General features: G+C 45.7%; 1 protein-coding gene across 1 annotated transcript; it reads left to right on the top strand.

Moving 5' to 3' along the window:
* Positions 1–19,407: 19,407 nt before the first annotated feature.
* Positions 19,408–23,506, top strand: NXT2 (nuclear transport factor 2 like export factor 2). The gene is made up of 3 exons (XM_056859492.1): positions 19,408–19,503; positions 22,587–22,731; positions 23,328–23,506. The coding sequence occupies exons 1-3, from the start codon at positions 19,486–19,488 to the stop codon at positions 23,504–23,506; spliced, it is 342 nt and encodes a 113-aa protein (XP_056715470.1). The 5' UTR covers positions 19,408–19,485.
* The last annotated feature ends 2,405 nt before the right edge of the window (positions 23,507–25,911 follow it).

Below are 25,911 nucleotides of genomic sequence, written 5' to 3'. Positions count from 1 at the left end.
AGGAGGAGAGTTGGTTTTTATATGGCAACTTCCCCTTTTAAGGAGACTCAAACCAGCTTACAATCTCCTTCCCTTCCTTTCCCCACAACAGACACCCTGTGAAGTAGGTGGGGCTGAGAGAGTTCAGAGAGAACTAGCCCAAGGACACTCAGCTAGCTTCTTGTGTAGGAGTGAGAAAACCAACCCGGTTCACCAGCTAAGAGTCTGCTGCTCATGTGGAGCAGTGGGGAATCAAACCCAGTTCTCCAGAGAATCCACTGCTGCTAACCACTATACCATGCTGGCTCTCAGGTGAGCCAAGTCCCCACTTGGTTTTGTCTTTCTGCACCTACACTAACTTCAGAAAATGATTCTAGTCCCCAGAAGCTAAAATCCAACTAGTTCCAACTCTCTCTTCCCATTCCATGCCATCCTATCCTCTTCTGCTGCTGCATCCTTAAAAAGGAAAAAAGAAAGCAGGAGAGCAGGGGGCAGACTGGTCAACTGAAACTACCCTGGAAATATTTTCTAGTTACTCAGTTTGTGCAAAGATCCGGGTCACACAGCCTGGATAACCTACAAGAACCAATGAACTCTGACCGTGAAAGCCTTCGACAATACCCTGGAAATAATTTTCAGAGTGGCCCAATCGAGGCTCCTGATCAGGTTGAAGGTACAGAACCTTAGTAGATCAAAGGGTACAGAATTGATTTGAATTTTTGGGAGCAATCCTAAGCAGCTATACTTAGAAGTAAGTCCCATTTTATTCAATAAAATGAAAACGCTTATCCCCCGTTTTCTGTTTTTTGTTGCGTATGAGCTTTTTAAAATGTAACATAGAAATTTAATTAATTACAAAGTATCATAGCTCCATAGCATGCATTTTAATGGGAATTACAACTGTTTTTCTTCCTTTCTAACAATCATTTTTCCCATGTATGTAGCAATATCTGCAGACTGAAAATTCACTTCATGCATCTGGTGACATAGATTCTAACCATGAAAAATGGAACTATGGTAGCACAAGATTCCTTTTTGGTTTTGCCACAACAGACTAACATGGCTACTCCGCTAGATAGGGTCGCCAACCTCCAGGTACTAGCTGGAGATTTCCCACTATTATAACTAATCTCCAGCTGATAGAGATCAATTCACCTGGAGAAAATGGCCACTTTGGCAACTGGACTCTATGGCATTGAAGTCCTTCCCCTCCCCAAACCCCACCTTCCTCAAGCTCCACCCCAAAAACCTCCCGCCGGTGGTGAAGAGGGACCTGGCAACCCTACCGCTAGAATTGGTATTTTCTAGTTACTCAGTTTGTGCAAAGATCTTACTAGGCCTTAGCCTAAGAGTTTGTTTTGAGCAACAGCTGCGTTTTGGAATAAAAATACTCTTAGGCGTGCATAGAACACCTTTCCCTCAACATTAAAAAAACCCCTGCAGTTTCCTTTCTTCCCTCACATTTTAATAATTCAGTAGCATACTTAAAGATGCAGTGGCATCGCGGAAGAATATTTTAAATTCCTCTGTAAAAAGGAGGATAGGATAACTGGAGGAGGGCAAATGTGGTCCCCATCTTTAAAAGGGGGGGGGGAAGAAATCCCAAACAATTATCGCCCAGTCAGCCTGACATCAATACTAGGTAAAATACTAGAGCAGATAATTAAACAGACGGTCTGTAAGCACTTAGAAAGAAATGCCGTGCTCACTGACAGTCAGTGAGATGTAAATATCACCCTTTCACTGTTTTGATAGATTCTTAGGAAATATTAACTTGACTTGACACAAGTTTTCTGTTCTACTACTTAAGTATGTTTTAACTCCCCAGAGGCGGTAAAAGATGAGAAGGAATGAGGCTGGAAGAAAGGGGAGAGCAAACACAGAAGAATTAAAAGGTGGGGGAAGAGAGAAATGTGGGCATTAGGGTTGCCAGGTCCCCCCCCTCTCCTCTGGCGGGAGGCTTTTGGGGCAGAGCTGAGAGGATCGTGCACGCGCATCACTTCCGGTTTACACCAGAAAGTGCCGCATCGCGAGGGGCCTTTTACCACTCAAACTGGGAGTGGTAAAAGGCCCCTTGCAATATGTTTACACCCGGAAGTGCCGCACCCCAGTTTGAGTGGTAAAAGGCCCTTTGCAATGCGGCACCTCCGTATGTAAACCGAAAGTGACGCGCCGCCGTGTGCAGGCGTGCGTGCACGTTTGCCCGCCGGCCCACAGCTGGTCGGTGGGCAGGGGGATGGGTTGGTGGGGATTTGCCGGCCACCACCAGGCACTTGGCAACCCTAGAGGGCATACTGGATTGGCTGATGAGCTTAGGAAACAACTCACGATAGGAAAATGTTTTCCTCAGCCTTGTAGTTCAAGACGTTTGCAGCCATGGGGCGCTTCCTTTAGAAATCACTGCTAAAAAAGGGTGGCAAACATCCCAGCTAGGAATAGCCTCTGTCTGCCTCCCTGCACCCCAATGGCCGCTGCATTGGAGAGCTATACTAAAAGTTTAAAAATAAAAACCTGAAATGATGATTCTAACTTCTCTGGGCCCTCAAGCTGACTTGGGCTCCGGGAATTTTGTATCCCAGTCCACCCTTGTCAGCGGCCCTGCTGTTTCCCCTGCACAACCTTCACCACCCAAGTAGCTTTTCCCCCAGCCCAAATTTGCTGGTTGTTTGCTGCATCAAGAAGGACTTTAGGAATTTGTGGACAGGGCAGTGGGTACCACGATAAAATGGCTGCCACAGGTGTGGGGACAATCACCAAATGTTGGGAGGTTCCAAACCACGTGTCCTTCTAGGAGAGACACAACTACTTCTTAATTCAAACTCCTGCAGACAGCTGCGATTGGCCCCTTGCTTTGGTTTCAGTTTCTGATTTTTAAAAGTGCTGGATCCCTGCGCTGACATTAGGAGTGGGATAAGAAAGCCTGGGCAACCAAGGGCACGTAGTTGTGATGAGCCTGCCAGGGATGACCTCAGTGAGTTGTTCATCAGCTGCCTGGTAGGGAGCAACCAGAAGCTCCCTGGTTTTCTCAGTTCTATTCAAAACCCTCTGGACAGGGCTCCCGAACCCCTGGTCGGGGTGAAGGATGCCCTACCTACCATTCCTGTTGCCCGCTGCAACTCAGAGTGGGGGCAGTGGAACCCCCCCTAACTCTAGTATCACATCACTTCTGGTTAAAAAAATAATCAGAAGTGACATAGGGTAACTCTAGGAATTGCCAGGAACTCTGTACCAAACTCTAGACCAACTCTTGACCAAACTAAGCCACAGAGTCTCTGGGAATTCCTAGAGCTACACAAATCAATTCTGGTTATATACTGGAAGTAATTCAATGCCACAGTAGGTGTTATGACCCTCCCAAATCTCTGCCCACAGCCCTCCTGCCGGTTGCCAGGTACTGCCTGGCAACCCTACCTTTGAATTTTATACAAAAGACTCAAGAAGCAAGTGGGTGCCAGGAAACATACTGGTGGGTGCCAAGGTGCTCCTGAGCGCTGTACAGGGTTGCCAATCTCCAAGCGGGGTGTAGAGTTTGCTCGCGATTACCCCGGATCTTCAGTCTACAGAGATCAGTTTCCCTGGAGGATATGTCAGCTTTGCAGAACGGGCTCCATGGCATCACATCCCTGATGAGGGGAGTGGACATGTTCATGGAGGAAAGAGCTATTCGTGGCTACTAGTCAAAATGGATACTAGTCATGATGCACACCTATTCTCTCCAGTACTAGAGGAGCATGCCCATTATATTAGGTGGTGTGGAAAGCAGGCAGGACACTGCTGTAGCTCTCTTGTTTGTGGGCTTCCTAGAAGCACCTGGTTGGCCACTGTGTGAACAGACTGCTGGACTTGATAGGCCTTGGTCTGATCCAGTGTGGCTTTTTGTTGTTGTTGTTGTTCTTATGTTCTCTCCTAGGGTTGCCAACTGCCAGGTAGTAGCAGGAGATCTCCTGCTAATTCAACTGATCTCCAGCCGATAGAGATCAGATGACCTGGAAAAAAATGGCCGCTTTGGCAACTGAACTCTATGGCATTGAAGTCCCTCCCCTCCCCAAACCCCACCCTCTTCAGGCTCCACCCCCAAAATCTCCCGCCGGTTGCGAAGAGGGATCTGGCAACCCTATTCTCTCCTCCCCAAATTCCATCATCCTCAGGCACCCCTCTTTCCAAATCTCCATGAATTTTGCAAGCCTGAGTTGGGGGGATCATTGGGTTAGAATCCAAAATGTTCCAAAATGGCTAAGAAATAACTATGATGAAGCATGGATGTTAACTTCTGAATCAATCCATTTGCTCAGGTTGCTAAAACAGTTGTTAACAGTAAGAGATGTGAATATTTTATGTGCTTTTCTTCACAATAAAATGATTTCTTCTTAAAGAAACTGGTTAAGAGAGGAATCAGCCCAGCCTTTTCCTCCTCAGCCTCCAGCTGGGACAGTTTCAATTACTCCCAGTTTCAATTACCTTTCCTACCCACTTCCTAGGGTTGCCAGTCCCCCCTTGTCACCAGCGGCAGCTTTGTTGTGGTGGGGTTGGGAAGGGTGATCGGTGCAATAACGTCACTTCCTGGGTAAACATGGAAGTGATGGGACACTCTAGCACATTCCTCCAAAAACTCTATGAAAACCATAGAATTTTTGGAGGCATGTGCTAGAGCGTCCCTGTCACTTCCAGGTTTACCCAGGAAGTGATGTTAATCGCCCCACTTCAGCTGACCTGCTCCTGCCGTCGGCCAGCTGAAGGGGCAGCAAACAGACTCCTTAATTGGCCAGCAATTGCCCACCATTACCTGGTAGTTGGCAACCCTAGTGTCTTGGGATCATGTCCACTCATCAGCGCTGTGATTACAGCACCAGGAATAGAAGCAGCCTCAGGAACCAATTCCAAACACCACAACCCTTTTCCCTTTTGCAGATGCGAGAAGCTGTTTATCTAATACTGACACATTCTTGCATCTTTGGCATGTCAGGCATTTGAGATGTAGCAATACAAAGGTCAGAGAGCCTGCTGGACTATATACCTTAAGGCGGCAATTCAAGAGCCCCCTGCTGCATATAACAGATCTACATCTCAAGAACTAACTTCCTAGGTTCTAATGAACTCCAGTCCGATCCACTTACTGTTCCTTCTACCATTGCCATGAACAGGAGGTTCTAATGAACTCGAAGCATCACACTTCAGGACTCAGGATTGCCAGCTCTGGGTTGGAAAATACCTGGAGATTTTGGGGGTGAAGCCTGGGGAGAGCAGGGTTTGGGGAGGGAGGGATCTCAGCAGGGTATAATGCCATGGAGTCCACCCCCCAAAGCAGCCATTTTCTCCAGGGGAACTGTTTCCTTGGGGGCATAATTAGTTTGGATCCAACTTCTGTTCCCCTTGGACCTGGTTTTGAAGTCCTTCTTTCAGGGCCAGCTGTGCAGATATTTTTCTGTTAGGTAAGGCATGAGAAAGCAAGTTGTTGGGGAAAGGTCAAAATCTGAAATCTTGGTAACGTTGCAGTAACGACATACAAACACAACACACAGCATTCACGGGGTTGCCAACTGCCTGGAGGAAAAAAAAAACCTATCCCTTTGATAGAAGCTTAATGGGATGTGATTTACCAGCTGATGTTATTTACTTCTGTGCCATGAAAAGCTTCAGCTGCCCATTTCCACACATTAAGCATCTATTAAAGGGTTAGGTCAGTGATGTCTGTTGGCAACTTGATTTCATTGCTAAAGCTGCTACCAACTCCCCAACATTAACATAAACTTGGGCTTTTCACTATTTTTACACTTCATTTTAAAAACAAATGTTAAGAAATTCACAACTGAATTTATATATATATATATATATATATATATATATATATATATATATATATATATATATATATATATATATATATATATATATATATATATATATATATATTCCTAGTCCCCTGGTGGGGGCGGGAGATCCCCTGCCCCCATGCAGTATTCTGTGCTGCCGCTCAGCTGGCCAGCAGGGGGGAAATGGTGCCCAAATTGGGGAGGGGGTGTCAGCAGTGTCCTGACATACTGTTTTGCTCAAAAACCAGAGCATCCCCAACTTTGCTGGCAACACCCTGACCTCACTTCCAGTATACACAGGAAGTGATGTCAGCACATTGCCGGCAATACCTGTGCATCACCAGCGGGGGGGGCTACCACGAGGTGAGGAGTCCCCTCCACCCCCAGCTGGTTGCCAGGGGAGACCTGGCAACCCTAATATATAGTGCAGAGAACATGCTTTGGGCCCACAAATATCTCTATTCAGACTGACATACAAACTTCCAAACCAGATTGAACCCAAGGGCATTTTGGGGATTTTGAGAAAGGGTAGTTGATGCCTCCACAAAATGGCTGCCATGAGAGATGCAGCCAATCACAAATGGATGGAAAGCTCAAAGCCAAGTATCCTCCTATGACCCAGGCAACTGCTACCAAGGAGGCACTCCCTGAAGATGTGGGCTCTTCTGAAGCATCTCCTTTTCTAGTGAGACAGAGGAAAGCTGTGACTGGATCTTTCCATTGGGGAAGAGATTTTTGGGGAAGAAGCAAACAGGAGCCAGGAGACCCACTGGCAGGTACCACAGCACCCATGAGGATCGCTCATCTAAGGCCAAGATGGGAACGGCACTCTGCAGAAATGGGCTTAAAGAATCACATTCTTTTGAGACACAGATCTGATCTGCAGACTAGTTGAAATAGACGTCTTCTCATTTTGTGCAACCTTATTGAGCAAGAGAGAGGCTCATCTGTTCTCTTGCCACCCTTGTTGGTGGATGGTACTATTAATCTGTTATAAGGAACAATCCCATCCTACCAAGGGAGTAAGAGGCTATGATCTAATGTGTCTCTCCCAGCATGAGATTCTATGATTCCTTTGTGAAGAGAGAGAGAGCTCTCTTTGTTGCAGAGGCTGTTCGGAAATAAGTATTTTTTTAATCCCCTGTTTTTCTCATTCCTGTTTTGCTGTACAAGGAACAGAAATATCTAACACAGCAGTGACATGAAAGGGCATTTGATTTCCACACCTACCCTCAAGCTTTGGCAAGCGGTGAAGAGGAAAAGAGCTTTTCCGCCCGCTTCACTGTCACAAAACCAATTGTGGCTTTTGCCATGCGTGGAAGTCTTGTATTCTGTAAAGCAACGCAAATGCACTGCTAAACCGCATTACAGCAGCCATACAGGGTTGTCGGATTTCCCATCAGCTCCTGTTGCTGTGAACAACAGTTAGCAGGTGACATGCATGACAGAATTTGGGCAAATTCTTCCTGCTCTCCTTATTTATTTAGCCTACTTTTAGACTGCCTTTGGACCAAAACAAGTCCTATAGGATGCATCCATGAGAGCATCCAATGAAGGTGATGGGCAGTACATTCAAAATGGACAAAAGGAAGTATTTTTTTGCACAGAGAGTTATTAAAATGTGGAAGTTGCTGCCAGAGAATGGTAGTGATTGGCCACAGACATGGACGGCTTTAAAAGGGGATTAGACAGATCCAGGAAGGATAGGTCTATCAGTGGCTTCCTACCATGACTAAAGGGAACCTCCACACTCAGAGGCAGTAAACCTCCAAATACCTGTCATGGGTCAGCATTCTGGACAATACCACTGCCAGGAGGAGACATCAGGCAAAGGCCTCAATCTCTGTGCCCTGTTGCTGGACCTCCAGAGTAACTGGTAGGTTACTGTGTGAGACAGGATGCTAGACTAGAGGGACCAGTGGTCTGATCCAGCAAGGCTCTTTTTATGCTCTTAAACCATCATATAACCATGTGAAAGTTAGCGTAAAACACTGTTTAAAGCACATGGGAGTAAACAATACTATCCGCTTTTAAAAAGGTAAAGATAGTCCCTTGTGTAAGCACCAGGTCATTGCTGACCCTTGGACTGATGTCACATCAAGATGTTTACTAGGCAGACTATGTTTAGGGGGTGGTTTGCCATTGCCTTCCCCAGTCATCTACACTTTCCCCCCAGTAAGCCAGGTACTCATTTTACCGACCTTGGAAGGATGGAGGGCTGAGTCAACCTCGAGCCGGCTACCTGAAACTGACTTCCGTCGGGATCAAACTCAGGTCATGAGCAGAGCTTTGACTGCAGTGCCGCAGCTTACCACTCTGCGCTACGGGGCATATATACTATCATATACTATCTATAGGATTGCCAGGTCCCTCTTCGCCACCAGCAGGAGGTTTTTCGGGCAGAGCCTGAGGAGGGCGGGGTTTGGGGAGGGGAGGGACTGCAATGCCATAGAGTCCAATTGCCAAAGTGGCCATTTTTTCCAGGCGAGCTGATCTGTATCGGCTGGAGGTCAGTTGTAATAGCAGGAGATCTCCAGCTAGTACCTGGAGCCTGGCAATCCTAACTATCTGCTTAAGAACATTAAAAAAAGCACTGCTGGATCAGACCAGAAGTTCATCAAGTCCAACATCCTTTCTCACTCAGGCCTTTTATGCAGGGACGTTTCCCCGCGGTCTCCGCCGCCGACTGCTTCAGGACTTCCTTTTGATTATGCATGCCTTTTCTGCCTGTCAGAGGTCGCCTCGCTCATTTTCCCCTCATTTTCCAGATTCTGGCTAAAACAGCCTCTGGAAAACGTGGGCAAAATGAGCAGGGAGAGTGAGATTCCATTATTCATCATGGCTACAAACCTCTCCTCCACCAATCTGCCTAATCCTCCTTCTGAAGCCATATCTGCTCGAGGCAGTGAATTCTGCAATTTAATTTAATTACTTGTTGAGCAAAGACAGCATTTGTAGGGTTGCTAGCTGTGGGTTGGTAAATACCCATCTTCATCTGAGAGAATGGGTTATGTGCAGAAAACTTCTCACTCTTGTGATAGTGTGTACTGTATATATGTGGTGTAATTCATTTGGCTGCAGCAGAGCATCAAAATTCTCCATTCTGTAATAATGATTATTGTCATACATAGCTCCAGGTTGGGAAATACCATATTTTTGGGGCGGAGCCTGAGGAGGGCGGGGTTTGGGGAGGGGAGGGACTTTAATGCCAAAACGGCCATTTTCTCCAGGTGAACTGATCTCTATCGGCTGGAGATCAGTTGTATTAGCAGGATATCTCCAGCTAGTACCTGGAGGTTGGAAACTCTAGCCATCCACCATTTGTTTTGGCTTGATTTAAATTACGTATTTACGAACGTACCCTAGAACTCTTCTCAGTGAAGAAGTCCACAAAAGCAGTTCTCAGTCATCTACACTGAACATTAATTTTCTAGAATTGTGTCCATGAGTACTGAAATCACAGTATCAGATGCAAAATTCACACAATTAGCAGTTATCTGTTTAGAAGGTATGTCCGCTAGCATTTTCTGGTTGGCACCATTTTCTTCTTTTTTTTAGGATTCTGACCTTTTAACTTCAGAATACCACTTGACAAACAAGAGATTCAGTTTCAGCCTATCTGAAACTTTTAGAAAAAAAACCGTTTACCCACTTTAACTCCAAAATTCACACTTTCTGAAAATTGTGCTAAGTCCAGGTTAGATTCCTGAAGTTTGACTCGCAGATGTACAGAGCATGATTGCACCCCCTAGTGGTTCATGAAGGACAATGGTCATGATTTTGAAAACAGCAACAGCACAGAAATTTCATCCATGAATTGTAAAGAAGAAAAGCAGGCTGATTGAATACGGAAGTGGCTGTGATAATCGTTTTAATTTTGTAGAAAGGATGTTTCAAGCACCAGTTCATTTTACAGACTCAGAATGTTTATGAATATTCTTCTACTAAGATTACATGTATGTCGCATTGCATATCAACTTAGCACCAGGACAGAGTGAGTAGAAGTTTTTCCAGCCTTGCAGGCAAACTTTCCCTCTTTCAACTTCGGAGATTTTGCAAGCACAAACATGAACTTAGAGTTCAAGTAAGTGCTCTAGTGATAGGGGAGGGGTCTTGGCTCAGGGGTAGAGCATCTGCTTGACATGCAGAAGGTCATAGAATCATAGAGTTGGAAGGGACCACCAGGATCATCGAGTCCAACCCCCTGCACAATGCAGGAAATTAACAACTACCTCCCCTCACATCCCCAGTGACCCCAACTCTCCCCCCGCCATGCAGGAACCCACAATCAAAGCACTCCCGACAGATGGCCATCTAGCCTCTGCTTAAGGACCTCCAAAGACGGGGACTCCACCACCCTCCGAGGCAGCACATTCCACCGTCGAACAGCCCTCACCGTTAGAAAGTTCTTCCTAATGTTTAGGTGGAATCGCTTTTATATTAGTTTAAATTCATTACTCTGTGTCCTAGTCTCTGGAGCCACAGAGAACAAAGTAGTTCCCTCATCAACATGACATCCCTTCAAATATTTAAACATGGCTATCATGTCTCCCCTCAACCTTCTCTTCTCCAAACTAAACAAACCCAACTCCCTAAGTCTCTCCTCATAGGGCATGGATTCCAGATCTCTGACCATTCTGGATGCCCTCCTCTGGACACGCTCCAACTTGTCAACATCCTTCTTAAATTGTGGAGCCCAAAACTGGACACAGTATTCCAAGTGAGGTCTGACCAATTCAGAATACAGTGGTAATATTACTTCCCTTGATCTAGACACAATACTCCTACTGATGCAGCCCAGAATTGCATTGGCCTTCTTAGCCGCCCGGGTTCAATCCCCGGCATCTCCAATTAAAGGGACTAGGCAAGTAGGTGATGTGAAAGGTAAAGATGGTCCCCTCTGCCTGAGACCTTGGAAAAAGACCTCTGCCTGAGACCCTGGAGAGCCGCTGCTGGTCTGAGTAGACAATACTGACTTTGATGGACCAAGGGTCTGATTCAGTATAAGACAGCTTCATGTGTTCAGTACAAGATACAAGAATTGTGAGTGCAGAAACAAAATCTTAGTTAAGAGGAAATGGAAAAACTAGCCTTTAACTGGTGTTAGATTCTTTGTGTTTTCCACATGGGGAAAGGCATGTGGAGTTTCCCCACTGCTGTTGTGACTGCCTATACAGTGCAGAGGCAACAGGGCTTCCACATGATAAGTTCCACCATAGTTTCCCTGTGAGGGTCCCTTGACAGCAGCTATTCCCTGCCCCACACCTCCAGGACTTTTTCCGGATTTTTTCCAAATTGGCAATCGAACATCATATCAATATAATGTTAAATTTTTAACAGGTTCTCTAAATTTTCAGCTTCAATTTAAAAAAGCAAGCCTCTAGCCCCTTTCATTGTGGAGATATGCCTTTCCCCTTATATCTCCACAATGAAAGGTGCTAGAGGCTTTTTTAATGGAAGCTGGAAAATCAAAGCACCTATTATATTTACTGTTACATTGTTATGTTGATAGAACAATATTTACCTGCTGATTAAAAAGCCCCCCAAAACTGTTCTTGGTGGTGGTGGGGAAATGGCTACTGTGGAATAATGGGACTGGGAAAATCCAAACTTTCCAACCTACATGGCAGCCATTCAGGTTTAGCTGGTGACTTTTTCCAAAACTTCTGAGCAAAGCAGGTTTGGGAAAGATCAGGGCAAAGCCAGGGAAATCTCAGGAGGTTCATGGCCTAAATGGTGTAGGGAAGTGGGGCGGGGGGTGGGGAACCAACAGCATCAAACTTAGGACAAATAACCGTGTGATAATGGCCCTGATAAACAAAAAATAGCTCAGTAAGTGGACAGTAGAATCATAGAATCTTAGAGTTGGAAGGGACCACCAGGGTCATCTAGTCCAACCCCCTGCACAATACAGGAAACTCACAACTACCTCCCACACACACACTCAGTGCCCAGAAGATGGCCAAGATGCCTCCCCTCCCATTAACTGCCCAAGTTCATAGAATCAGCATTGCTGACAGATGGCCATCTAGCCTCTGCTTAAAAACCTCCACGGAAGGAGAACTTACCACCTCCCGAGGAAGCCTATTCCACTGAGGAACCTCTCTGTTAGAAAATTCTTCCTAATGTCTAGATGGAAACTCTTCTGATTTAATTTCAACCCGTTGGTTCTGGTCTAACCTTCTGGGGCACCCTCTATATGACAGCCCTTCAAGTACTTGAAGATGGTTATCATATCCCCTTTCAGTCTTCTCCTTTTCAGGCTAAACATACCCAGCTCCTTCAACCTTTCCTCATAGGACTTAGTCTCCAGACCCCTCACCATCTTTCTTGCCCTCCTTTGGACACGTTCCAGCTTATGTACATCTTTCTTAAATTGTGGTGCCCAAAACTTAACACAATACTCTAGGTGAGGTCTAACCAGAGCAGAGTAAAGTGATACCATCACTTCACGTGATCTGGACACTATACTTCTGTTAATGCAGCCCAAGATCGCATTTGCTACTTTTTAGCTACTGCATCACACTGCTGACTCATGTTCAGTGTTTTGTCTACTAAGACCCCAAGATCCTTTTCGCACACAATACTCCTAAGACAAGTCTCCCCCATCCTATAATTATGCATTTGATTTCTCCTACCTAAATGCAGAGTTATGTATTACATTTGTATCCAACCTTACTTTTTATCATGGAACGTGGCAGAATAAAAAGGGATCCCAGGAAATCTCCCAAGTAGGACGGTCAACGCCAGGTTGAGAAATTCCTGGAGATTTGAGTGTGGAGCTTGACAAGGAATGCCACAGAGTCCACTCTCCAAAGCAGCCATTTTCTCCAAGGGAACATATCTCTGTCACCTGGAGATCAGTTGTAACTCTGGGAGATCTCCAGGCCCCACCTGGAAGTTGGTAACCCTACTATCAAGCAGTAGGGTTGCCAGGTCCCTCTTTGCCACCAGCAGGAGGTTTTTGGGGTGGAGACTGAGGAGGGCAGGGTTTGGGGAGGGGAGGGATTTCAATTCCATAGAGTCCAATTGTCAAAGCGGCCATTTTCTCCAGGTGAACTGATCTCTATCGGCTGGAGATCAGTTGTAACAGCAGGAGATCTCCAGCTAGTACCTGGAGGATGGCAACCCTACCAAGCAGGCAATAACCTGGACCAATGTCTGCTTAGCTGTATCATGTCCCTTCTACCCTCCCACAGTAGTGAGATTATGTCTGACAACAGAAACAAAATTGTATTTATTTAACAGTAATTCAAAACATGCACAAGAAACTTGGCTCATCCCACCCTGGAAGATTTTTTAAAATAATTTACAATTTCACACACAGGATGGAAGTTGCATCTGCTACCACCCTTGTACCAAGCAGGCATGACTGTCATACACCCCAGGTTCGTGCCAAAAAAAGGAGACATGGCCAAACTAGTCGGACACAGGAGACAAGCAAAACGTCTCACTATTTGTTATAACGACTTTAGCGTAGCCATTAAAGGGTCCAAGTTTTACTGGCGTAGTGGCCATTGGGAGGGAATAATTACCGTTTTCTCACAGGCCATTTGCCCATTAATTGCTATAGATTATGTAATCTTTCCCAAAGACCAGTTTCAATGGAAGGACAAGGTTAATTTCCAGTATGTAACAGTAACCTTGTCTAAATTATTTCCCCCAACAGTTGAGAAGATAAGTGCCCCTCCCTATTTATGTTTACTGTCTTACATTTGCCACGCTATATGAGTCTACTTTTATTTTATTTTAATTATTTGTTAATCTTCTGGAGCTGCTTTTGTATCATAAATTTGACTGACTGAGAAGATAAGTGGACACAATAAAATGACTAGATTTTTACAAGTGCCTGCTGTTCTTTTAAGGGAAACACAATAGCAAACAGTATGAATAGGGTTGCCAACCTCCAGGTAGTAGCTGGAGAGCTCCTGCTATTACAACTGATCTCCAGCCGATAGAGATCAGTTCCCCTGGAGAAAATGGCTGCTTCGGCAATTGGACTCTATGGTATTGAAGTCCCTCCCCAAACCCTGCCCTCCTCAGGCTCCGCCCCAAAACCTCCCACCAGAGGTGAAGAGGGACCTGGCAACCCTAAGTATGAAGAACATAGATTTTGCCCTTCACGCATTTCAAATGTGGGCCAGGTCTAAATACATAGAATAAGCACAGTAAAGAATTCCTGAAACTCTTCAAAATCCATTGATTGAGGTCTTTAAGGCAAGCATGCAACATTCTCCTGAATTCCCTTCTTTTTGAACACAGGCTTAATAGCCAAACTGGGTGCCTTTCAAATGATACAGAACTGAAATCCAGATTCCATCTCCTTAATAGCATGCAAGGAAAAACACGCTCACAGAAAAAGAACAGCAGTGCAAGGGGTCCTCAACCTTTTTTCATCCTGCAGGCACATTTGGAATTCTGACACGGCATGGTAGGCGCAGCCACAAAATGGTTGCGGCAAAATGGCTGTGCATTCGGTGGAGCTAGCCACAAAAATGATTGTTATTGCTTGAGTTCAGTAACACAGTGTAAATCCTCGTGCTGTGGTGGCAGCTGCTGCCAAAGCAACATTAAAAAAACTGCACAGCCAATCAAATCTCCAATAGTCTTGCTGGGCAAAAGTCCTACTTGGCTCCATCCACTTCCTAAAACACTTGGCGGGCTCCAGAAACGGTGTCCGTGGGTGCCATCGCACCCATGGGCACCATGTTGGGGACCCCTGTCATAGTGCAATGCTCAGTTTTTCCACCTTCGATGCCTCCCTTGACAGATGCTCCTCAAAACAGAAAACAGCAACCAAAATGAAGAAGGAGCAACCAAAATGATCAGGGGGCTAGAGCAACTGATCTATGAGGAGCAGTTAAAACGCTTGGGACTGTTTAGCTTAGAAAGGTGGTGGTTAAGGGGAGGTATGATGAGGTTTATAAAATTATGCATGGCATGGAGTGGACAGGGAGAAGCTTTTCTCCCTCTGTCATAATACCAGAACACGGGGTCATATGCTGAAGCTGGAGGGTGAGAGCTTCAAAACAGATAAAAGGAAGTGTTTCTTCACACAACACATAGTTAAATTGTGGAACACCCTGCCCCAGGATGTGATGATGTCTGCCAACTTGGAAGGATTTAGGAGTGGAGTGGACATGTTATTGGAGGATAGGGCTATCCATGGCTACTAGTCAAAATGAATACTAGTCATGATGCATACCTATTCTCTACAGTATCAGAGGGTCATGCCTATTATATTAGGTGCTGTGAAACACAGGCAGGATGCTGCTGTTGTCTTGTTTGTGGGCTTCTTAGAGGCACCTGGTTGGCCACTGTGTGAATAGACTGCCATACTTGATGGGCCTTGGTCTGATCCAGCAGGGCTTTTCTTATGTTCTTATTTTGCAGCTTCCTTTAAGGACAGCTTAATTAATGATCTCACCTGTGAAGGATAAATACTATGATCTCCCCCCAAAATACCTGAACTAATTTTATAACGTCTGCAGTTCAGGTGAGTTATTGCTTAAGTAACCCCCACCATTATCACTGTTTACCCTGACCTGGATGGCCCAGGCTAGCCTTGGAAGCCAAGCAGGTTGGCTCTGGTTAGAACACCAAGAATGACCACCAAGGAAGTCCAGGGTTGCTATGGAGAGGCTGGCAATGGCAAACCGCCTCTATTTGTCTCTTGCCTTGAAAATCCTATGGGTCAGATGCAACCTTTTCACCATTCACATTTCATACGGTCAAAAAGTGTACAACTGAGTCAACCACTGCACACTGACTACCTCTTCCTGGACATGCTGCTCCATACCACAGGTGTTTCAGTACTGCCTACTCTGATTGGCAGCAGCTGTCTAGGCTCTTTCTCAATACCTGCTAGTTGGGATCTTGTAACTGGAAATACCAGGGACTGAACTTTTAACATGTTAAGCATGTAGTCTGCCACTGGGTGATATTTCTTCATAAAAACACAGCAAAGCAAACTTTGCCCCCAAGTTGCTAACAGTGTAAAATTTGACATTACAAGTATGTTGGAACAATCCAGTTCTGTTCCTCAAGCCATTTATTTCAGAAATACATAATAATCAGAATCACATTCAAAAATGAAAAGTAATCAGCCCTAGCACGATTTATATTCGAATACACTAAAGGATTTTGTGGCAGCAGCTGCAAGGGTGATAAAGCCTCAGACACCTATTGGCTGTGCTGATGGGATGGAATATTGTTGAACGCAGAATGTGGGGCACAGAATGTTGTTGAACATTCTACGTGCCCAAAAGAATGAAGTTGTCAACAATAGTGTTTGCATTGCAGTTCTGCTACTGTGAGTGACTGAAGTTTGCTCAGCTAAGAAAAAATGCTCACACAGGTCTCAGCAATAAGAACAGTTTTATTTATTTATTGTTATTATTATATTATATCCCGCTCTTTCCCCGCGCAGGCGAAAGGTAGTGCATAAGGAAGGTAGGTAAAATCAGAATATAAGAAGAGCACTGCTAGATCAAATGGTCCATGTAGTTCAGCATCTTGTTTCACTCAGCAGCCAGCCAGTTACCCTGGAATGCTAACAAACTGGGCATAGTGGCCAAGACATTCCCCTGATGCTGCCTCCTAGCAAGTGGTTTTCAGAGATCTGCTACCTCTGACTAGAGATCCCCCTTTAGTCACCATGGCTAGCAGCCATTGATGGACCTCTCCTCCATGCACCTGCCTAACCCCTTTTTAATGCCATTTACACGCATGGCCATCACTATATCCTCCAGCAGTGACTTACACAGTTTAATTACTCAATGAGTAAAAACAGTATTTACTTTTTCCTGTGCTCAATTTTTTTACCATCAACTTCATTGTGAGCCCCCAAGTTCTATTGCCCTGACCTGGACGGCCCAGGCTAGCCTGATCTTGTCAGATCTCAGCAACTAAGCAGGATCAGCCCTGGTTAGTATTTGGATGGGAGACTGCCAAAGAAGACCAGGGTTGCTGTGCAGAGAAAGGCACTGGCAAACCACCTCTGTTAGTCTCTTGCCATGAAAACCCCAAAAAAGGGGTCGCCATAAGTCGGCTGCGACTTGACCGCACTTTACACACACACAAGTTCTATTATTATTGGAAAGGGAGGAAAAGCTCTCTTTTATCGACTTGTTCGACCCCGTGCATAATTTTATAAACCTCTACCATGATTCATGTCCCCCTTTAGCCATCTTGTTTCTAGACTGAAGAAGCCCAGACTCTTCAGCCTTTATGGTTGGCAACCTACAGGTGACACCTGGAAATCTCCCAGAGATCAGTTCTCCTGGAGGAAATTGAAGCTTTTGAGGGTGGATTCTGTGGCAGTACGCCCCACTGAGGACCCTCCCCTCCCCATGCTCCAACTCCCCACATTTCCAAGAATTTCCCAAGCCTGGGCAACCACCAGCCGCAACAGTAACCGCGGTATTTCTTCCGCCACCGTGCACAGCGACTAGAACACTGGTTCCCAACCGGGGGTCCGTGGACCCCCAGGGGTCCGAGAGAACTAAATTAAGGCCCGCGAAACAAAGTTATAAACCCATAATAAATTAATATTTTCAATTAAAAGTTCTCTATTAGAAAATATATATATTCAAATATTATTCTAAGTTTAATGTTTAACTAACAGTTATGATTCAAGTTTATTTTCAAATTCTCGGAGTTTTTATTTTGAACCTTGGGGTCCCTGCACCGAACAAAAAAGTCCTAGTGGTCCCTGGTCAAAAAAGGTTGGGAACCCCTGGGCTAGAAGAACCCCGAGCGACACACCGCCCCAACTTCCGCTAAGCAAAAGGAAACCGTCATTCCCTCACAGCCCGGAAGAGAGGCATTCGGTGCGCCGCTCTAGGTCGCTCCACCTCTATGGTGACCTCCGTCGGCTTCTTAACCTCCGGAGCGGGGCAAGCAGAACCGTTCGGCCGGCTTGGCCCGGCTGCCCTCTGGGCTCTCTTCCCTCACCCGTCTTGACGCCCTTCCCCGAAGACCTGCGGAGGCGGCGGAACCTGTCCTGAGCCGGAACTTCCGGTCGAGGTTCCGCGTCGCTCGCCGGACGCAGTTCGCGACAGCACCCGGAAGAGGGAGGCGGGTGGCTTCCGGTGCCCCTCTCTTCCGCCAGGCCGCTGTGTTGCTTGTTCGCGCTCTTTGTGTCCGCCGAAGTCGCTGCTGCTGTTGCGGCGGGCCCGGGAGACGGACGCCATGGCCGCCACGGCCGCCTCTGTGGTGAGTGAGTGAGTGAGTGTGGCGAGGCGAGGCGAGGCGAGGCTCCCTGACCGCCTCGGCCTTGGCCTCGGCCTTGTCCGAAGGAGGCCTCGGGCTGCCCTCCCGCCGCAGAGCTGGAGTGGCGGACTAGGGCTGGATCCCGGGGTAAACTTCTACTGTCTATCGCTATTGGCCATCACAATGTACTAAAACAAACACAGTGGGTTAGCAGATAAAACATTAAAATACGGGATGGAACAAACCAGAACATTTCAGTTTAAAAGGTAAATGGCCACTCCTCCCGAGACTATATTAAACCTGGTTTTCTTGGCTGCAATAGCAAACGAAGAGACTCCAGAGCAGTGGTTCCCAACCTTTTTTTTGACCAGAGACCACAAGGACTTTTCTGTTCGGTGCAGGGACCCCAAGGTTCAAAATAAAAACTCCGAGAATTTGAAAATAAACTTTAATCATAACTGTTAAACATTAAGCTTAGAATAATATTTGAATATATATTTTTATAATAGAGGACTTTTAATTGAAAATGTTAATTTAGTATGGGTTTATAACTTTGTTTTGTGGACATTAATTTAGCTCTCGCGGACCCCTGGGGGTCCACGGACCCCTGGTTGGGAATCAGTGCTCTAGATGATGCATATGCATCCATATGAGATTTCAGAAATGTAATTTTCTCCACATCTGAGTATGTATTAAGACCGGATAATATTCCTGCCGAAAATTTAGCCCTGCGGCCTGCGTACAATGGGCAAAGTAGGATGTAGTGAGGTAAGTCCTCCAGAGTTGAGGATCCCCCACATTGTTATTACGGGGATGAAAAGGAGGAGGGAAGGATCCTGAACCAGACTTGCTCGCTAGGGCCATTTGTGCATGGCTGTTTCCACACAGTCTCCCCACCGACTGCTTCAGGGCTTTGCTTTGATTATGCTTGCATTTTCTGACTGTCAGAGGTCACCTCGCTCTCCCTGTGCATTTCCCCGTGTTTTCTGGATTCATGTTTAGCCAGCGTCCAGAAAACACACAGCTGAGGAGGGTTGTGGAATGATTATTAATCACTTGTGTAATTTATTTTTAAAAGTTAATTTTTCTTTGCTGTGCTTATTACCTCACTTGTTGATAAGAGTGCTAAAGGCAACGTATGAGCAAAATGTTTCAATACTAATGTTTTAATGCAATTTAGTATGTTAAAATGGTTTTTAAAAGTAAAATGGATTTTTTAAAACCGAGGAAAAGCCATCTTAAACACTGATAACTACAAGAAGTAAGTTTTTGTATTTGTGTATTTTGCCTGTATAAGTGTGTGTTCTAACAAAGGACTCCTGATGTTGCTCTTGACTTACCAGCTGCTTTATTTGGTTTATCATCGCAGTGGCAATAATCCGGTGTCATTTAGCTGTGTGTTTTGCTTGTTTAGGACTTCAAAACGTACGTGGATCAAGCTTGTAAAGCTGCTGAAGAATTTGCAAACATTTACTATGAAACCATGGATAAAAGGCGGCGGGTGCGTATGTTCCTAATACCTCTTGTCTGTAAGCAAACATGCAAACAGCAGCTTTGACTGCATTTCTCAAAGTACCTGGCTGAGCTTGTTAGCTGGCTTTTGTTTCTTTCATGGCTGTGCTGATATAATTTAGGGTCACTTTTTGTAGTGATTAACACACAAAAGTAGCTATTCTTCCATATCTTTAACAGTGCAATCCTATGTAGAATTACTCCAGTCTAAACCCATTACAGTCAGTAGGCTTTGACTGGAGTAAGCCTAAGTAGGGTTGCACTCTTGGACAAAAGATACATCCTGCTAATTGCATCACGAAGCAAATCCGAAAAGCAGCCATGAAACAACCAGTATCTTGAGCGAATCTGTTAATCAGGCAGTGTAACATGTGTTGTTCTTCTTTCCTTTGCATGTGTCACAACCAGTGCGCCGAGCTGATTTTCAGTTGGTATTAGAAAACAAATTGTATATGGCTTTTAAAGAGATATGTTAGCTGCATCTGTCCCAAAGCTTGAAGAAGAAACGGTTCTATTCTGGTCCTGTGTGTGTCATTTCTAAGACCCCTTCATTCCAGTGACGCTTAGGCTGCATTTGGATGTCATGGCATGCTGCACCGAACCTCCAGTTGGGTACAAGCCCAGTTGGTTGCCATGCTTGTATGGGCCACTCCCTCCTGTAGTACAAGGAGCTTGACTGAGCACTTCCTGTGATGCCCAAAGTCAAGGCACCTTGGCACACCAGGAGTTATCTTCATCCCACAAGCCAGGTTTCAAGGACTCAGCTACATCCTGGTTTGCGGTCCCGCTTTGTGTTGAGTAAACGAACCTCCATCCCCTGTGGCATTTGCATTTGGACATCACTCTGAACTGGAAGCTTGATCAAGCTAGGAAGTACACAGTCGAGTTTGTTAGCAGAGGAGGGAGGTGGGATGGCTGCCCATTAGCGTGGCAGCAAACGGCGCTCGTGCCTATTTGGAATTAGATTGCAATTTGATGCGGTGCCTGAATACAAGAACTCACAAGAAAACATGGACTCTGAAACGTTGGTGTAATTAAGCATAACACTCAGTCTCATGGGCTGACCCTTTAGATCATTTTACTGCTGAACATGTTTCTTCCCACTTCTGCAATAATCATAATGGCTCTTAAAAAGTCAACTGTTTTGGAAGATGTCAAAGGTGAAAAATAGGGGAGTAGAGCCAGTACTATATAATAAGAGCCAGCATGGTGTGGTGGTTATGCCAGCATGGTGTAGTGGTTATGAGAGCGGACTCTAATCTGGGAAACCGGGTTCAATTCCCCACTCCTCCACATGAAGCCTACTGGGTGACCTTGGGCCAGTCACAGTTCTCTCCGAACTCTCAGCCCACGCGAAGGCAGGCAAAGGCAAACCACCTATGAACATCTCATGTCTTTTTTAAAAAAAACAACCTCTGTGGGGTTGCCATAAGTCAGCTGTGACTTGATGGTACTTTCCACCACCATATTGATTTAAGGATTCTCATGTTATATGTCTGTGTGTCTAAAGAAGTGTTTAAAGAGAGAATGGCTCAGATATGCAATCATTGTTTTACCATACTGACCTGTGTCAAAATAAGAGTCATGGATTGTGCTTGCATACATTTGCTTTGTAGAAGTGGTCTTTTTTTGCTGTCAAGTCACAGCTGACTTATGGTGGCCCCTAGTGGGCTTTTCAAGGCAAAATACTAACAGAGGTAGTTTGCTATTGCCTGCTTAGCAACCCTGGTATTCCATGGTGGTCTCCCATCCAAATACTAACCAGGGTCAGAGTCTGCTTAGTGTCTGAGATCTGGTGAGATTGGGCTAGCTTGGTCTATCCATATACATAATAAAACCTCAGATGTTAATTTTAACCCATTTATTTAAATGGAGCAGAAAGCAGCACTACAGTGTACCAGCAACACCTTGCTTGAAAGCATCAGGGTACTTTTAAAATGCTTTTGCTAAAAATTGAATATTTGAAGAAACCAAGTTGCCTAATAGTGTCTGTGTTTGGGGAGGGGAAAGGCTCACCAAAAGCACAGTTATTTATTAGCTATTACTATTTATAGTATTTGTATCTCATTTTTTTGACCTAATAGGTCAGCTTAAAATAATATGAAATCAACGATAAAGCCATGCAGTCTGATTGTTTGCTGCGCTCGCCCACCAGTTATTTTTGTGTGTGTGTTAAGTGCCGTCAAGTCGCTTCCGACTCATGGCGACCCTATGAATGAAAGTCCTCCAAAATGTCCTATCTTTGACAGCCTTGCTCAGATCTTGCAAATTGAAGGCTGTGGCTTCCTTTATTGAGTCAGTTGGGTCTTCCTCTTTTCCTGCTGCCCTCAACTTTTCCTAGCATGACTGTCTTTTCCAGTGACTCTTGTCGTCTCATGACGTGACCAAAATACCGGTTATACATCAGACTTTTTCGGCTCGACATACAAGAACAGTTCTATACCCAATCAACCAAGTCAGCCCCCTGTGTGGGTGGGGTGGAATGGGAGATAGGGATGGGCAGGGCTTATGCCTGTCCTTTCCTTCCAGACCCGGATAGCCACCAGCAGGTGAGGCTCTGGCTGTGCTGCTGGGGGCTGAGCTGCCTCCCAGCGTGTCTAGCTGAATAAAGCTCCCCTCTCCCACCCGTGTTTGTTTGCCAGCATACCGCCAACATATAGACACTGCAGATTTTTCTGTTCTGGTGCCAAAATGGTCACCTACCCCTGCCCTAAAACAATTGGAGAAAATATTTGTTTACTTAAAACATTTATTAGCCATTTTGTTTCCTTCTGGAGTTCAAGGCGGCTTACAATATAGATGAAAATGCATAAAATGAAATACATAAAAGTCAAAATGTAAAATCACAGCTCAGGACTGCTAGTAAACTTAACCAAATGTGGCCCTAAATAAAACTGTCTTCAGCTGCTTCCTAGAGACTGTGTGTGAAGGGGTCAGGTGCACCTCCCTGGGGAGGTTGTTTCGTATTTGTGGGACTTACACTGAAAAGGCCCTCTTTTGTGTGCCCACCAAACAAGCTTCTTTGATTGATAGATTTATCTTGTGCTTCCTTCTGTGCCTCTTGTCTCTCAGGTGTTGACCAAACTCTACCTGGACAAAGCAACATTAGTCTGGAATGGGAATGCGGTCTCTGGGCAGGAAGGACTGGCTGACTTTTTTGAAATGCTGCCTTCCAGTGATTTTCAGGTGACCTCGTTTGACTGCCAGCCTGTTCATGGTAAGAGACCTTATCAACCCAGCATTGCAGACCACAAATCAGAGCAGCCGGCTTGATTCCAAATAAAGCAATGGAAATTGTGGTTTTTAACCTTTGCGCATGGTGTGAAGCGTAAGCGTTCCCACCTCAGTGAAAAAGACAACTTTTTTTAAAGACCCCTCCCCCAGAAAAACGTGTTTCCTAAGTTTGTGTATTTACTTCATTTAAATCCTGCCGTTTTCCCCAATGGGCTTCTGAAGCAGCTTACCTTGTTCTCCTCTCCTCCCATTTTACTCTCACAACAGCCCTGTGAGGTAAGTCAAGCTGAGAGTGTGTGACTGCATCGGCCATTGAGTAGTTGGACACTGATCAGCAAGGATCATTATTTTTTATCCCACCCTTCCTCCGAGGAGAAACATGCATGATTCTCTGCTCTATGTCACCCTTGCAGCAATGCTGTGAGGTCAGTTAAGCTGAAAGAGTGTGGCTGGTTGAAGTTCATCCAGTGAGTTTCATGGCAGAGTGGGAATTTGAACCCACTCCTGCAATTAAGTTCTCTTATCATTGTGGGGGGGGAAATGGCACGCTTTAACATTGTCTGCCCTCTGTCTTTGAAGAGCAAGCAACTCTGAGCCAGGCAACCGTCCTTGTTGTGACGTGCGGGAGTGTAAAGTTTGAGGGGAGCAAGTATCGATTCTTCAACCAGAACTTCTTGCTAACAGCACAGACCACAAACAACAATACAGTGTGGAGGATCGCGAGCGACTGCTTCCGCTTCCAAGACTGGCTGAGTTAAGTGAGCCATACTAAACGGCCGCTTTGGACATCAGGCTCCGCTTTTGGAACAGTCAGAGACTAAATACGGGACATTTCTCTTTCTCTCCCCCTCCTGCTCCCTCTTCTCTTTTGGAAGCTGTCAGGAATTACTGATTTCGTGACAATAAAATAACATTATTTGAAACCATGTTTAAAATGGAAGAACTTCTGTGCCTTCAAGATATTGTTAAGCTACGTCCCTAAGCTGCAGGAAGAGCCCTTCTTCCAGGTGTTGGCATTGTTGGTTTGTTTCCGTGGCATTGGAGTCACTCCGGAAAAAGCCTTTAGGTGCTGCGGAAGACTCTCTTACAGTAGCGCATTCCACGTTCCGTGCAAGTTGGACGCAGCCTCTCCATGTTTTTGCACCAACCCACTCAGCGCTAAGCACTGTCACTCTCAAGTTGTATGTATTTTCTGTGAGAAATTAAAAAATGGCTAGAGCTGTGGCAGAAAAGGTGTGTGTATATTTCCTAGACCATGTCTTCAGTTTGCCCTAGAAGCTTAACATCTACTTCCTCATAATGAGCAAAGTGAACTCAGAGGAGCCAGGATGCTTGAAGAGTGAGTGTGTATTTTTAACCATGGCGAGAGGACTTGGAATGGGCTGGTACAATTATCTGCACGCTGATGGCCGATTATTTTATTTCCATGCCAAGGAAGCTGCTCTCTCTGGCTGAAACCGAACATTACTTGGCAGTACTTGCTGAATTTATTCCAGATGGAAATGTTCTTGGGCAGCTTTCCTTTCTGCTTTGTCTTAAGAAAATGGAACAGTCGGACCTGTGGGGGAACTGTCCTTTGAAACCTTGTAGCAACTCTGTGGGATTGGCTTGGTTTTGTGTAACAAATTCCCGCTACTGCATTGAAAGGGCTGAAAACTCTAAAGATACGACAGTGATGCCATAGGGGAGCCGTTGGGCTGCCTGCTTCTTGCTGTGTCTCAGCTGCAACAAAACCTGCATCTCCGTTTTCTTAGGAGATAAATTTGGACATGGGAAGGATAAGACCTTTTCTTCCTCTGCACTCTCTCTCTCTCTCTTCCCCCCCCCCCCCATGGTACATGCAAAGCTGCTCAGTCATGAGACTCTCTGTCTCATTTTTAATGGGTGGGATGTTTAGTTCCTCTCCAGTGGCAGGAAACACTGAAGGAAGAAAAATGCTTTGAAATAAGTGATGTTCAGCCTGGCCGAAAATGCTCTGCTGCAGCCTATTTAGACCTCCCTCCTGTCCACCTTCAAAGCAGCAGCGAAAAGAAGAAATTGTGATGGGTAGAAAGGCAGAAGCATCCTGATGTCAGCGGTTTCCCATGGGGGCTGCTGCTAGACACATGGGGTGCAATATATCATTCCATCCCATAAACATTTGCTGCTGAAGATTGCGGGGGTGGGGAGGCTGTGACAAATCCCGAAGCCAACTTTCTTGGCAGAACCATGACATAATTCTGGCATGAAATGGACTAGTGTTAGCCTTTTCTGAGAAGGATTCCATTCTTCTCAGTGGATATACCTGGCTTTTCCCCGTTCTCCCTCTCCACCACATGCCAAGCTGAGGACTGAGGACACACTTTGCCCTCAGCATGTGTATGGAAACAGTTACAGCTGGCAAGTCCTTGCACAGTAAAGGGTTTTGCGTTCTTGGGGGAGGAATGTCGCTATTTGACAAAACCCCTCTAGAACATCGGCTGCTGCCACAGAAGTCTGTTGGTCATGGAGCGAGGCTGGCTGTTGCTCATGTCTGCACAACCACGTTCATTCCAGACCATATTTCCATGCCCAGCGTGCAAGGTAATTGTTTGGCTGCTCCAGCCAGAACTGCATTCCCTCCAAACGCACCCTGGCAACATTTTGTTCTCACTGGGTGCTGACCGTGCCATTTTCCAAAGTGCTGCCAGAATGCTGCGTGTCAGGCAGACACATCAGCTGCTGCCAGGCAGCCCAGGAAGAGAATCACAGGATGCCCTCCACCACCTTCCTGTTAGCTGTGACATCCTAATGCAGGCTTAACCTCTTGTTATACTGTTTGTGATTGTAACGGCCTATGGCCTTATACAATGAACTGGATCTGGATCCTAATGCAGGTGCCTTTGCCAACGGAAGATCATTTCTTTCCCAGATGGACCCTAGCATTCTTAACCAATCCTGGTTAAAAATCCTAGTTGGACTTCCATTTTGGTCTGCTGACCACCGCCATCGGCCCCCAGACCCTCAGCCTGCCTGTCCTGGCCACCTCGCCTGCACTCTTAGAATTTTGTCCCATTCCCTCCCGCCCTGCTTCTCGCTTCAGTCTTTAGAAAGGAGGAAGAAAGGAGGAATAGGAAACCCACCCACTCGCCAGGTGTTTCCCAGTCCCAAAAACACTTTGGCCTCGATGTCCAGACTGAGCCAG

Source organism: Euleptes europaea, chromosome 13, assembly GCF_029931775.1.
Source record: "Euleptes europaea isolate rEulEur1 chromosome 13, rEulEur1.hap1, whole genome shotgun sequence".
NCBI classification, from domain to species: Eukaryota; Metazoa; Chordata; class Lepidosauria; order Squamata; family Sphaerodactylidae; genus Euleptes; species Euleptes europaea.
The sequence above is the reverse complement of the archived record's forward strand: the minus strand, read 5'-3'. Positions and strand labels throughout refer to the sequence as shown.

What these genes read in the sequence shown, in the direction of transcription:
- NXT2 (XM_056859492.1), top strand. An exon ending in TGACTGCCAGCCTGTTCATG is followed by an intron (nt 22,732 to 23,327) that starts GTAAGAGACCTT and finishes CTGTCTTTGAAG; the next exon opens with AGCAAGCAACTCTGAGCCAG.